The sequence below is a fragment of the Mirounga leonina genome, unplaced genomic scaffold (genome assembly GCF_011800145.1).
Source record: "Mirounga leonina isolate KUSES-001 unplaced genomic scaffold, KU_Mleo_1.0 Mir_152, whole genome shotgun sequence".
Taxonomy (NCBI): Eukaryota; Metazoa; Chordata; class Mammalia; order Carnivora; family Phocidae; genus Mirounga; species Mirounga leonina.
This window is the reverse complement of record NW_023270380.1, coordinates 6,061,249-6,074,119: the sequence shown is the minus strand read 5'-3', so window position 1 is coordinate 6,074,119 and position 12,871 is coordinate 6,061,249. Positions and strand designations below refer to the sequence as shown.

The following is a 12,871-nucleotide window of genomic DNA, read 5'->3' as shown; positions in this document are numbered from 1 at the left end:
GATACATCTCCAAAAGCTAGTGAAACAAAAGCAAAAATGAACTTTTGGGACTTCATCAAGATAAAAAGCTTCTGCACAGCAAAGGAAACAGTCAACAAAACAAAGAGGCAACCCACAGCATGGGAGAAGATATTTGCAAATGACACTACAGATAAAGGGCTGGTATCCAAGATCTATAAAGAACTTCTCAAACTCAACACCCAAAAAACAAATAAGTCAAAAAGTGGGCAGAAGATATGAAAAGACACTTCTCTGAAGAAGACATACAAATGGCTAACAGACACATGAAAACATGTTCATCATCATTAGCCATCAGGGAAATCCAAATCAAAACCACACTGAGATACCACCTTACACCAGTTAGAATGGCAAAAATGGACAGGGAAAGAAACAAATGTTGGAGAGGTTGTGGAGAAAGGGGAACCCTCTTACACTGTTGGTGGGAATGCAAGTTGGTACAGCCACTTTGGAAAACAGTGTGGAGGTTCCTCAAAAATTTAAAAATAGAGCTATGACCCAGCAATTGCAGTACTGGGTATTTACCCCAAAGACACAGATGTAGTGAAAAGAAGGGCCATGTGCACCCCAATGTTCATAGCAGCAATGTCCGCAATAGCCAAACTGTGGAAGGAACCGAGATGCCCTTCAACAGACAAATGGATAAAGAAGATGTGATCCATATATACAGTGGAATATTACTCAGCCATCAGAAAAGATGAATACCCAACTTTTACATCCACATGGATGGGTCTGGAGGAGATTATGCTAAGTTAAGTAAGTCAAGCAGAGAAAGTCAATTATCATATGGTTTCACTTATTTGTGGAACATAGAGAATAGCATGGAGGACACTAGGAGAAGGAAGGGAAAAATGAGGGCGGTGGGAATTGGAGGGAGAGATGAACCATGAGAGACTATGGACTCTGAGAGACAAACAGGGTTTTAGAGGGGAGGGGGGAGGGAGGATTGGTTAGCCCTGTGATGGGTATTAAGGAGGGCACGTACTGCATGGAGCACTGGGTGTTATATGAAAACAATGGATCGTGGATCACCACATCAAAAACCAATGATGTATTGTATGGTGACTAACATAACATAATAAAATTTAAAAAAAAAGAATAGAGGTTCTGAAAAATAAAAAAAAAAAAGATTTTAAAATTACAGTAGAGACAACATTACAAAACATTCAAAAAGTAATTTTAGGGTGACTGGCTGGCTCAGTCGGTAGAGCCTGTGACCCTTAATCTCAGGGTCATGAGTTCAAGCCCCAAGTAGGGCACGGAGTCTACTTTAAAAAAAAAAAAAGTAATTTTATTTTTATTTTTTTTTTAAGATTTTATTTATTTATTTGAGAGAGAGAATGAGAGAGAGAGAGCACATGAGAGGGGGGAGGGTCAGAGGCAGAAGCAGGCTCCCTGCCGAGCAGGGAGCCCAATGCGGGACTCGATCCAGGGACTCCAGGATCATGACCTGAGCCGAAGGCAGTCGCTTAACCAACTGAGCCACCCAGGCGCCCAAAAAAGTAATTTTAATAGACGGTTGTTTTGCTGAGATTAAATTGCCACTCAGTGAGACTGTCATATTGACAATACCCGAGACCTCTCCTCCTGCACTGTTCAGTTACTTGAATAAATTCGCTTTTTCCCCTTAAGTTTGTTTGAAATGGATTTTCTGTGGCTTTCCACCAAGACTTTACTCAACGATATAGTTCCTTCTGTTGCCACAACTGTGGAAACTTAAAAAACCGAAAACAAACGAAAAAAACACCGTAGGCCTGGCGTTCATTTCCATCCTTCCCTCCGCCTTTTAGCGCGGGCACCCACGGCCTCGACCCGCGCCCTCGCGCGCCGGGCCGGGCTGCAGGACGCCGGGCAGGACCTGTCTCCGAGGACGGCTGCTCAAATCCCACCGATCCCGCACAGCCCGCGTCCTCGTTGTCACGGCTCCGTCCTATAGGAGGTGTCGCCTTGCTCTCCCCGTCTGAATCGGGGTATGTGGTTGTACCCTCGGCCGGAGCGTCGTTGTCGTACCCCACCGCTCGACCCCCTGGGTGCGCTCTTATCCTGAGCGCCCAGAGGACAAAGCCGGGCAGGGAGCCGGGTACACGGTGCACCAGAACTAATACTTGAGGGCTTATTCACCGCTGAAGACACGCTTCGGACGGCCTGGGCCCGCTCTTCGGGCCAAGGAGACAGCAGCAGGATCCCGCCTCCCAGGCAAGGCCAGCATTCGCATAACCGAGCTCCGCGTGGCTTAAAACAAGCACCACGCTGATGTCCTTTAAATCACAGGCGACGGGCACTCTTCGCCTCAGCTGTTTCCCTCCCAGGATTGTGCCGGCCCCTGAGCACCGCCGCCCGGCACCGCCGCCCTTCGGCCATCGGGGGGCAGTAGGCGTCGAGAAGGGACGCGCACGCTCCACGTGGGGCTCCGCGCTTCGCCTCCGCGGCCGCCGAGTGACGCGAGCAAGGGCATGCGATCATGGGAAATGTGGTTTCCGAACCTCAGGACCACGGCGGTGCGCCCCCCGCGTAGGCCCAGAGCAGGACTTCAGCTCCCGGTTGGCCTGCGGGCGCGGGAGGGGACGCGAGGGAAGGGGACGCGAGGGAAGGGGGCAGGGCGAGTGTGAGGGGAGAGGTGGGCGGGGCCGGGGAAGGCCAAGCGGAGGGGGCGGGGTCTGGCCGGCTGAGGCGCCGCCGCCCGCCGTTGGAGGAACCTGAGGCGCGGGGCCGGGAACCACGGGGGGTCTGGACGGCGGCGGGCGCGAGGGCAGGCGTGCCCAGAGTGGTCGCACGTGCGTCGGCCACCGCCCCTCGGCCTTCCTCTTCGCGGGTCCCCTCCCTCTCCGCCGGGACGCGGGAGAGCCCGGCGCGCGACGGGGGCGCGAGGTGGAGCCGGCGGGGGCGGCCAATGCGAAACTGGCTGGTGCTGCTGTGCCCGTGTGTGCTCGGGGCCGCGCTGCACCTCTGGCTGCGGCTGCGCTCCCCGCCGCCCGCCCGCGCCTCCGGAGCCGGCCCGGCAGGTGAGGTCCTGGGGCCGGGAGGGCCGGGAGGCCGGGAGGGGCGGGAGGCCGCCTCCGAGCCCCCGGGCGGCTTCCTCCGCGGAGTCCCGAAGTGGGGAACGGGCCGAACGCGACCGTCCCCAGGCGAGACAAGTGGCCCTTTTCATCAACGGGGCGTTAAATCGGGCAAACTCGAGGGCGCTTTTCCCGTTTCGTGTCCCCGCCGTTCTCACCTCCCGCTTTCTTCCTTTATGGGCACGAGAGCGGTGCCGCCACCGCGAGTCCTTCGTCTGTCCCCCAGGCCTGGTCCGACTTGTCCGGCGCTTGCCCGCTGGCCCTGGGAGCCAAACCTTGTGTCCTTCGGCCGCGGGCGGCCCCTGCGTGCCCCCGGGCTCCGGCTGCCCGTCCGCTTGCCTCCTTCCCAAGCTGTTGGTCTTACTCGGTCAAGGCTTGGAGGTCTTAGTGCCGTGGGCAGTGCCTGTGCGTGTGCGAAAAGGCTGGGTTTTGCTTTTAAGGATAACTTTGCTTTAAGAATATACTGCATTTTGTTTTCTTTGGAAACTATGATGTAAGTCGGTTAAACAAATCTGGACATGAAACAGGGCATGGCTACGAGGGGAGTTGTTCCTGTGAGTTTGGCTTGCGAAGCCTACTAATGAAGTGTACGTGAAAACATAAAATTCTCTAACGATCCTATCCACTTGTTCTAAAACTTACACTCTCATGGCAATGAGATCTTTGTTCTTGTTCATTTCACCGCCTGATAGAATGCTTTGTCCATAGTAGGTACCCAGCGGATGTTTTTGCTGTTGTTAATGGGTTCTACCACTCTTTTTTCTTAATGGGTTTCCCTTTTTTTCTTGTCTTCTTTTTTAAGGGCTTGCCCTAGGACATATAAAGAAACCTAGAAGGCTGTTTTAAAAATGAGGTAATAGTTGTTTTGTGTTCTAACTACTCGGGGAGTTTTTTTCCTCCCACTTCTCCCCAGAACAGCTGTTTTCTTATCCAAAAGTTTTCAAAATTAGGATTGAATATTTGCAATTCTGAGATGGGTCTGTGCCTTACTTTTTAGGTAGGAAGCAAGGAAACTAATTCGGCAATGCGCAAAGCAATCTCATTGTTATAATTGGGGGTTTTTATACTGGTAACAATCTCTTAGAATCTTTTCCTATTAGACAAACCACAAGATCTTTGAAAAGGTTATTTGTGTGACCTGAATAGAATTAAAATACTGTTTAATTTATTTAATGAAAATACAGTGGTTATGGAGCATTTAACCTGTTAACAGGTTAGGATTTGGGGGCTTTTTTTTTTTTTTTTTGAGGTTTTGTTTCTTAGGTTTTTGTAAACTGAGCTGAGGAAAGACTGCGATGGATATAAAATGCTTTGTAACATCTGTTAGATTTGTGTTTTACAGCTTTCTTTCCTTTTTTGTGCGATGAGTGAGCACTACTAGAATTTACTTGCAGAGCATTCTTAGGATATTTATGACCTGTAATTGCCTTTTGAGGTTGAGTAAACAAGCAAAACCTCTTTGCCGTCAGGCTTAAAACTTAGTAGGCAATTTCTTAGTTTCAGTGAAGTTTTTCCTATCCCCATAGTGTTTGGATGATGCCCCTATCTGCCATCAAGTTAACCTGAGCTAGATTAAGGAGCCTGGGAAGTAGGCCATGAAGAGGATCAGGCTATAGGTGAAGAAATCAGTAACTAGTTACAAAAATTAACTTTGACTTAGGTAGATAGTGTGCATCTGGCTAGATGATAAATTAGGTATTTTAATCTAAATGAAACCTGGCAGACTCCTAACTTTCACTTTTCAAAACTAAGAACAGTAGAAGCATATCGATCGCCAAAATTTCCTGCAGCTCCTTTTCCCATTGTGTTACCACCATGTTCAAACTAAAACATTTGGGCACTTTTACATTTCTACCCTTACACCTTCAGCCTAAAGTGAGAGAGAAAACGCAAGATTTTGTTAAGTTTTCTTCCCTTGAATGAATGTTTTAAGATTTCTCTTTGTTCTCTTGTCTGCCTCTTTGCCTTCTGGCTCATTAAATTGTGACATTATTTTTTTTTAAAGGGAGACTTACCTTCCCTGAATATTAAAAAATACAAGTCCCTCTGACTTGTAGTGGATTCAGCAAATCTTTGAGAGCCTACTCTGTGCCCACTCCTGTTGTAGCTGTAGAGTTACAACAGTAATCCAGATCACGTCCCTGCTGTCATGCAGTTTACAATTTAGAAGGGAAGAGAGAATGGAGAAAATAATTATTTAATATCCTAGGGGATAGTGATAGGCGAGATGACAAAATGAAAGCAGTGTAAGAGGACAGAGAATGGTGTGCTGCTGGTCTAAATAGAGAAGTCAGGGGAGGCCCCTCTAAGGAGGGACCTGAATGAAGTGCAGGAGTCCTGTCTGCACCTGGCGCTTTTCTAATGTAGAAAACGGCCGAGGGGCGCCTGGGTGGCTCAGTTGGTTAAGCGACTGCCTTCGGCTCGGGTCATGATCCTGGAGTCCCAGGATCGAGTCCCGCATCGGGCTCCCTGCTCAGCGGGGAGCCTGCTTCTCCCTCTGACCCTCCCCCTTCTCATGCTCTCTCTATCTCATTCTCTCTCTCAAATAAATAAATAAAATCTTTAAAAAAAAAAAAAAGAAAGAAAGAAAAGAAAACGGCCGAAATACGGTCCAGGAGAGCAACTGGTGAAGAGGAAGCAGGTCTCTTGAAATCTGTGGGTGGATGAGGAGAGTGGAGACAGGGACACTAGACTGGAGAATATAGAGGATATATCTAATATAAGATACTCATTTTGGGTAATACCTTAGCAGGAGTTACATAAACAGTAAATTTGGAAAAAGAATGAGACCAAAGACGTCTTCTCTTTCTAGGATATTTGGAGAGAAGGAAACCAAAGGGAAAGGAAAGAAGCATATCCATCCATTAAATGCCTAGAGCGCTAGGTATCGAGCGAGCTAGATGTGGAGTCCCCTGCTCTGAGATCCTCCTAGTGTGTTGAACTGAAACAGACAGGGAGCAAGGAGAAGGCAAAAGACAAACTGAGCTTGCTTTACAATTTTGCCTAGGGCCAGTTCATCCAAAATTATCCCTGTATGTTAATCTTGTCTCTGTGCTTTGGTTTCCTTATTTATAAAATGATGATCTCATTGGATATAAGATACAACACAACACCCAGAAAAGTGCCTGATTCATAGTAAACACTCCATGAATTTTAGAGAGGAGGAATAGGATAGTGGTGGCTGGTGCGTAGGCTAGTGAGGTATTTGGGGAGGTTTTTGAGATTGGCGAGAGCATACTAGTAGTGTATGTGATGATTGTCCTTATCAGTAGATCTGTCATGAAGTTATATGTTTCCCTCATTTCCAAGATTTCTGCTAATTTGTGATTGATGTGAGAGCATGCATGTGAGAGTGGAAATTTTGGTCTGATTTTTAAGAATCCTTGGGCCTATTTTGAACAATTAGTTTTGAAATCAACCTCCCTTGGTCTTGAATAAATTTTTGGATGTCCACTCTAAGTGCAGAGCCTCACAGGTTGCCAGACCCTCAGGATACATTACATATTAGAGAATAGAATGCTGTTGTCCTCAGGGAGCTAGTGTGGGGTTTTAATTATTCCTGGCATGAAAATTTGTTTTTTGTTTATTGCTCTATATCTACCGTCTAGAACAGTGAACATAGGTGCTTAGTAATTTGAAGGAATGAATCAAGAGAATAAAACTGGGAAAATATAAAGGGGCGCCTGGGTGGCTCAGTTGGTTAAGCGACTGCCTTCGGCTCAGGTCATGATCCTGGAGTCCCGGGATCGAGTCCCACATCGGGCTCCCTGCTCGGCGGGGAGTCTGCTTCTCCCTCTGACCCTCCTCCCTCTCATGCTCTCTGTCTCTCATTTTCTCTGTCTCAAACAAATAAATAAAATCTTTAAAAAAAAACAAAAAACAAAAAAACTGGGAAAGTATGAATGAATTTGTCACCTATATATCATCTATTCACATTCCATGATGACCTTAGGATACAAATTTTTTCTTATAAAAGTAAAACAAGTTCTTTGTAGAAAAATTTGAAATTATTTTTAAAATTTGAAATTATTTATAAATGATTTTAAAAAAATCATTTATAAAATGATCTATATTTTTTTAAAATTGTATTGATGTATAATATACATTCAGAAAAGGGCCTGTAAATGTATAGCTTGATATATTTTCACAAACTGAATATACCCAACTAATTCTGCACCTCAGAAGCAAGCTCCCTTCATGCTCTCTTCCATCACTGCCAGGAGTGGTAACCACTATCCTGATCTTAAATGGCAGAGATTTGCCTGTTGGTACTTTATATAAATGGAACCACACAGTATGTACATTGTTCTTATAGTCTGCTGATCTTAATGTGGTGAATAACAATATAACTCTATGGCTACATATAGATACACCATAATTTAACTAATGCTTTATTTCTGCATTCCTGGATTTTTGCAGTTTTTCACTATTAATAAATGACATTGTGATGAATAGAGATCTTTTAGTACATCACTGATTATTTCTTTTATTTTTTAAAGATTTTATTTATTTATTTGATAGCACAAGTAGGCAGAGTGGCAGACAGAGGGGAAGGCGGAGGGAGAGGAGAGGCAGGCTCCCTGCTGAGCAAAAAGCCCGACGTGGGGCTTGATCCCAGGACCCCAGGATTATGACCTGAGCCGAAGGCAGATGCTTAATCAACTGAGCCACTCAGGTGCCTGATTATTTCTTTAGAATAAGTTCTTAGACATGGAATTGCTGGACAGAAGTTATACAGTTCTGGGGAGCCTGGGTGGCTCAGTCAGTTAAGTGTCTGACTCCCGATCTCAGCTCAGGTCTTGATCTCAGGGTCGTGAGTTCACGCCCCCTCCGTGTTGGCCTCCACTCTGGGCATGGAGCCTTCTTAAAAAAAAAAAAATTATCTGAGGTAGTTGATGTGTATTGGCAAATTGTCCCACAGAAGACTACCAAATTCCATTCCAGCAGCAACGTAGGAGAGGAGCCATTTCCTTAAAATAGCTCTCCACATTTCCTTGCAATACCAGTGGTTGGGGTATTATTTAAGAAGATATTTGTCAGTTTGAATGTAGCAGAAGCCTGGTACCTTACTGCTCTAATTCAAACTTGATTCCTAATGAAACTGAGTATTTTTTCATAGGTTGGTTGGCTATTTGCATTTTATCTGTGAATTATCTTTGTGTCTTTTTGTAGCATGTTTACTTCTTAGCTGTTCATTTCTTTCTTTGCTGTCTCCAGATGCCAGAATCAAAGTAGGTCCCATGTACTAGCAACGTGTAGCAAAGGGTGCTGAAAGTATACAGGCAAAGGCCGGTTGGGGCACTAGGAACGTGGGCATTCTTGTACAAGCGTTCATTGAGCACCCACCCCCTGGGTTTTGTACCGCGTAACACAGTACTCACAAGTCTGTTGGACTGATTTACATTGCTGGTACATGGTAGAAGAAACCTGTTTTTTTTTTTTTTTTTAATATTTTATTTATTTATTTGACAGAGAGATAGAGAGCACAAGTAGGCAGAGAGGCAGGCAGAGGGAGAAGGAGAAGCAGGCTCCCCGCGGAGCAGGGAGCCCGACATGGGGCTCGATCCCAGGACCCTGGGATCATGACCCGAGCCGAAGGCAGTCGCTTAACTGACTGAGCCACCCAGGCACCCCAAGAAACCTGTTTTTTTAACTGAGATATAATTGACCTATTACATGAGTTTCAGGTGTATGACATTGATTCAATATATGTACATATTGTAAAAATGAACACGATCTAACATAGTTAAAATTTTTTTCTTGTGATGAGAACTTTTGAGATCTCTTAACAACTTTCAAATATGCATTACAGCGTTATTCACTATAGCCACCAAGTTGTACATTACATCCCCATGACTTCTTTATTTTAACTGAAAGTCTGTACTTTTTGACCCCCTTCACCCATTTTGCCCACGTCACCCCTCACCTCTGGCAACCACCAGTCTGTTCTCTATGAGTTTGGTGTTTTGTTTTGTTTAGATTCTACATAAAAGTGAGACTGTAGGGGCACCTGAGTGCCTCAGTTGTTAAGCGTCTGCCTTCGGCTCAGGTCATGATCCCGGGGTCCTGGATCGAGCCCCGTATCAGGCTCCCTGCTCAGCGGGGAGCCTGCTTCTCCCTCTCCCACTCCCACTCCCCCTGCTTGTGTTCCATCTCTCGCTGTGTCTCTTTCTGTCAAATAAATAAATAAAATCTTTAAAAAAATAAAATAAGGGGCGCCTGGGTGGCTCAGTTGGTTGGGCGACTGCCTTCGGCTCAGGTCATGATCCTGGAGTCCCGGGATCGAGTCCCGCATCGGGCTCCCTGCTCGGCAGGGAGTCTGCTTCTCCCTCTGACCCTCCTCCCTCTCATGCTCTCTGTCTCTCATTCTCTCTCTCTCAAATAAATAAATAAAATCTAAAATAAATAAATAAAATAAAATAAAAAAATAAAATAAATGTTCACGGAATTTCTAAGAAAAATAAAGAATAATCTCCTTTAAAAAAAAAAAAGCGATGGGCGCCTGGGTGGCTCAGTTGGTTAAGCGACTGCCTTCGGCTCAGGTCATGATCCTGGAATCCCGGGATCGAGTCCCGCATCAGGCTCCCTGCTCAGCGGGGAGTCTGCTTCTCCCTCTGACCCTCCTCCCTCTCGTGCTCTCTCTTTCTCATTCTCTCTCCCAAATAAAATAAAAATAAAATCTTAAAAAAAAAAGTGAGACTGTATCATATTTGTCTTTCTCTGTCTGACTTGGTTCACTTAGCATAACATCCTCAAGATCTATCCATGTTGTCAGAAATGGCAAGAAATTTCCTTCTTTTTTATGGCAAATAATATTCCATTGTATTTGTCTAACACGTTTTTTTTGTTCATCTGTCAGTGAACACTTAGGTTATTTCCATGTCTTGGCTATTGTAAATAGCGCTGCAATGAACAGGGTGTGCAAATATCTTCTCCAATGTTTTCACTTCCTTCAAATAAATACCCGGAAGTGGAATTGCTGGATCATGTGGTAGTTCTAGTTTTAAGTTTCTGAGGAACCTCCATAGTGTTTATTACAGGGGCTACAGCGACTTATAGTCCCACCAAAAGTGCACAAGCCTTCCTTTTTCTACACTTTTCTACCAATACTTGTTGTTTCTTATCTTTTTGATACTAGCCATTCTGACAGGTGTGAGGTGATCTCACATTGTGGTTTTGATTTGCATTTTCCTGATGATGAGTGATGTTGACTGTACCTGTTGGTCATCTGTATGTTGTCTTTGGAAACGTGTCTATTCAGATCCACTGCCTATTTTTTAATTGGATTGCTTGGTTTTTTGCTATTGAATTGTAAGAGTTTTTTTAAAATATATTTTCAGTATTAACCCCTTATCAGATACATGATTTGCAAATATTTTATCACATTTATAGGTTATCTTTTCATTTTGTTGATGGTTTCCTTTGCTGTACAGAAGCTTTTTAGTTTGATGTAGTGCTGTTTATTTATTTTTGCTTTTGTTGCATTTGCTTCTGGTGACAAATCCAAAAAATCATCACCAAATGATTTTGGTGTCAGGGAGCTTACCCCCTATGTTTTATTCTAGGAGTTTTATGATGTCAGGTCTTAGGTTCAAATCTTTGATCCATTTTAAGTTGATTTTTGTGTATGGTATAAGCTGGTGGTCTGGTTTCATTCTTTTACGTATGGCTGTCTAGTTTTCCCAGCACCATCACTTCTCGGCCTTTTAGCTAAGATCAAGTGTAGTACCAACATCATCTGTTGAAGAGACTATTCTTTCCCCATTGTGTATTCTTGTCTCCTTTGTCATAGGTTAATTGACCATATAATTGTGGGTTTATTTCTGGGCTCTATTCTATTCCATTGATCTGTGTGTCAGTTTTTATGCCAAAACTATGCTGTTTTAATTACCATATCCTTGTAATATAGTTTGAAACCAGGGAGCATAATGCCTCCAGTTTTTTGGTTGGTGTTTTTTTGTTGTTGTTGTTGTTGTTTGTCTTTTTTTTTTTCTTTTCATTTTTTTCACCTATGACCCCACCTACCTCCCTTCTGGCAACCACCAAGTTGTTCTGTGTATTTAAGAGTCTGCTTTTTTGTCTCTCTCTCTCTCTTTTTTTTTTTTTTTGCCTTGTTTCATCATTTGTTTCTTCGATTCCACATATGAGTGCAATCATATTTGTCTTTCTCTAACTGACTTATTTCACTTAGCATAGTACTGTCTTGGTCCATTTATGTTGTTGCAAATGGTAAGATTTCATTCTTTTTTATGGTCAAGTGATAGTCCATTGTGTGTATATACCACATCTTCTTTATCCATTCATCTACCGATAGACACTTGGGCTACTTACATATCTTGGCTACTGTAAATAATGCTGGGGTAAACATAAGGGTGCATGTATCTTTTCAGTCATGTTGCTTGATTTGCAAATACTGAACCACTTTTGCATCCCTAGAATAAATCCCACTTGACTGTGATGAATGATTTTTTAAAATATATCATTGTATTGTCAGTTTCCTGATATTTTGTTGAGAATTTTTACATCTATGTTCATCAGAGATGTTGGCTTGTAGTTCTTTTTTTGTGGTGTCTTTATCTGGTTTTGGTATCAGGGTGATTCTGGCCTTGTAGAATAAATTTGGAAGCTTTCTTTCCTCTTCTATTTTTGGAATAGTTTGAGAAGAATAGATATTAACTCTTATTTGAACGTCTGGTAGAATTTACCTATGAAGCCATCTGGTCCTGGACTTTAGTTTGTTGGTTTTTTAATCACAGATTCAATTTCATTGCTGGTAATCTGTCTCCAAATTTTCTTTTTCTTCCTAATTCAGTTTTGGAAGGTTATGTTTCTAGGAAGTTACCCATTTCTTCTAGGTTGTCCAATTTGTTGGCAAATAATTTCTTATAATATTTTCTTATAATCCTTTGTATTTCTGTGGTGTTGGTTGTTATTTCTCTTCCTTAATTTCTGATAGTATTTATTTGAGTCCTCTCTTTCTTTCTTTCTTTTTTTTTTTTTTTTTTTTGATGAGTCTGGGTAAGATATATCAATTTTGTTGATGTTTTCAAAGAACCAGCTCCTGGTTTCATTGATCCATTCTGTTGTTCTCTTGGTCTCTATATCATTTGTTTCTGCTCTCATCTTTATTATTTCCTTCCTTCTGTTGGCTTTGGGTTTTGTTCTTCCTCTAGCTTCTTTAGGCATAAGGTTAGATTATTTGAGATTTTTCTTGTTTCTTGAGGTAGGCCTGTATTGCTGTAATCATCCCTCTTAGATGATGATAGAACAGCTTATGCTTCACAATGCCCTCCTGTTTTGTTCTTTCCTGAGATTGCTGTGGCTATTTAAGGACTTTTGTGGTTTCATACAAATGTTAGAGTTGTTTGCTGTATTTCTGTGAAAAATGCCACTAGAATTTTGATAGGCATTGCATTGAATCTGTACATTGCTTTGGGTAGTATGGATGTTTAAAAAATATTCTTCCAACCCGTGAGCACAGAATATCATTCCATTTATTTGTGTCTTCTTCAGTTTCTTTCATCAGTGTCTTACAGCTTCCAGTGTACAGCTCTTTCACCTCCTTGGTTAAATTTATTCCTAGGTAATTTATTCTTTTTGATTCAGTTGTTAATAGGATTGGTTTCTGAATTTTTTTTTTTGCTAGTTCATTATTAGTGTCTAAAGTGCCACTGATTTTTGTAGATTGATTTTGTATCCTGCAACCTTACTGAATTTGTTTGTTATTTCTAATAGTTTTTTGGTTGAGTCTTTAGAAACCTATTTTTCAGTATATCTGGAAGGAAAATTTTTTTCAA

The 12,871-nt window shown here is 43.0% G+C and overlaps 1 protein-coding gene across 4 annotated transcripts in view; it reads left to right on the top strand.

The window, feature by feature from the left end:
* The first annotated feature begins 2,676 nt into the window (after nt 1-2,676).
* The window catches only part of B3GALNT2 (beta-1,3-N-acetylgalactosaminyltransferase 2), a 57,707-nt gene continuing 47,512 nt past the window's right edge, over nt 2,677-12,871 (top strand). For 2 of the 4 annotated variants that reach the window (XM_035008497.1, XM_035008499.1), the window contains exon 1: nt 2,677-3,020. In XM_035008497.1, coding sequence (XP_034864388.1) covers nt 2,909-3,020 — 112 coding nt within the window. In that variant the 5' untranslated portion in view covers nt 2,677-2,908. The remainder of the gene's footprint in view (nt 3,021-12,871) is intronic. The other 2 variants (XM_035008498.1, XM_035008500.1) reach the window with 1 other exon arrangement.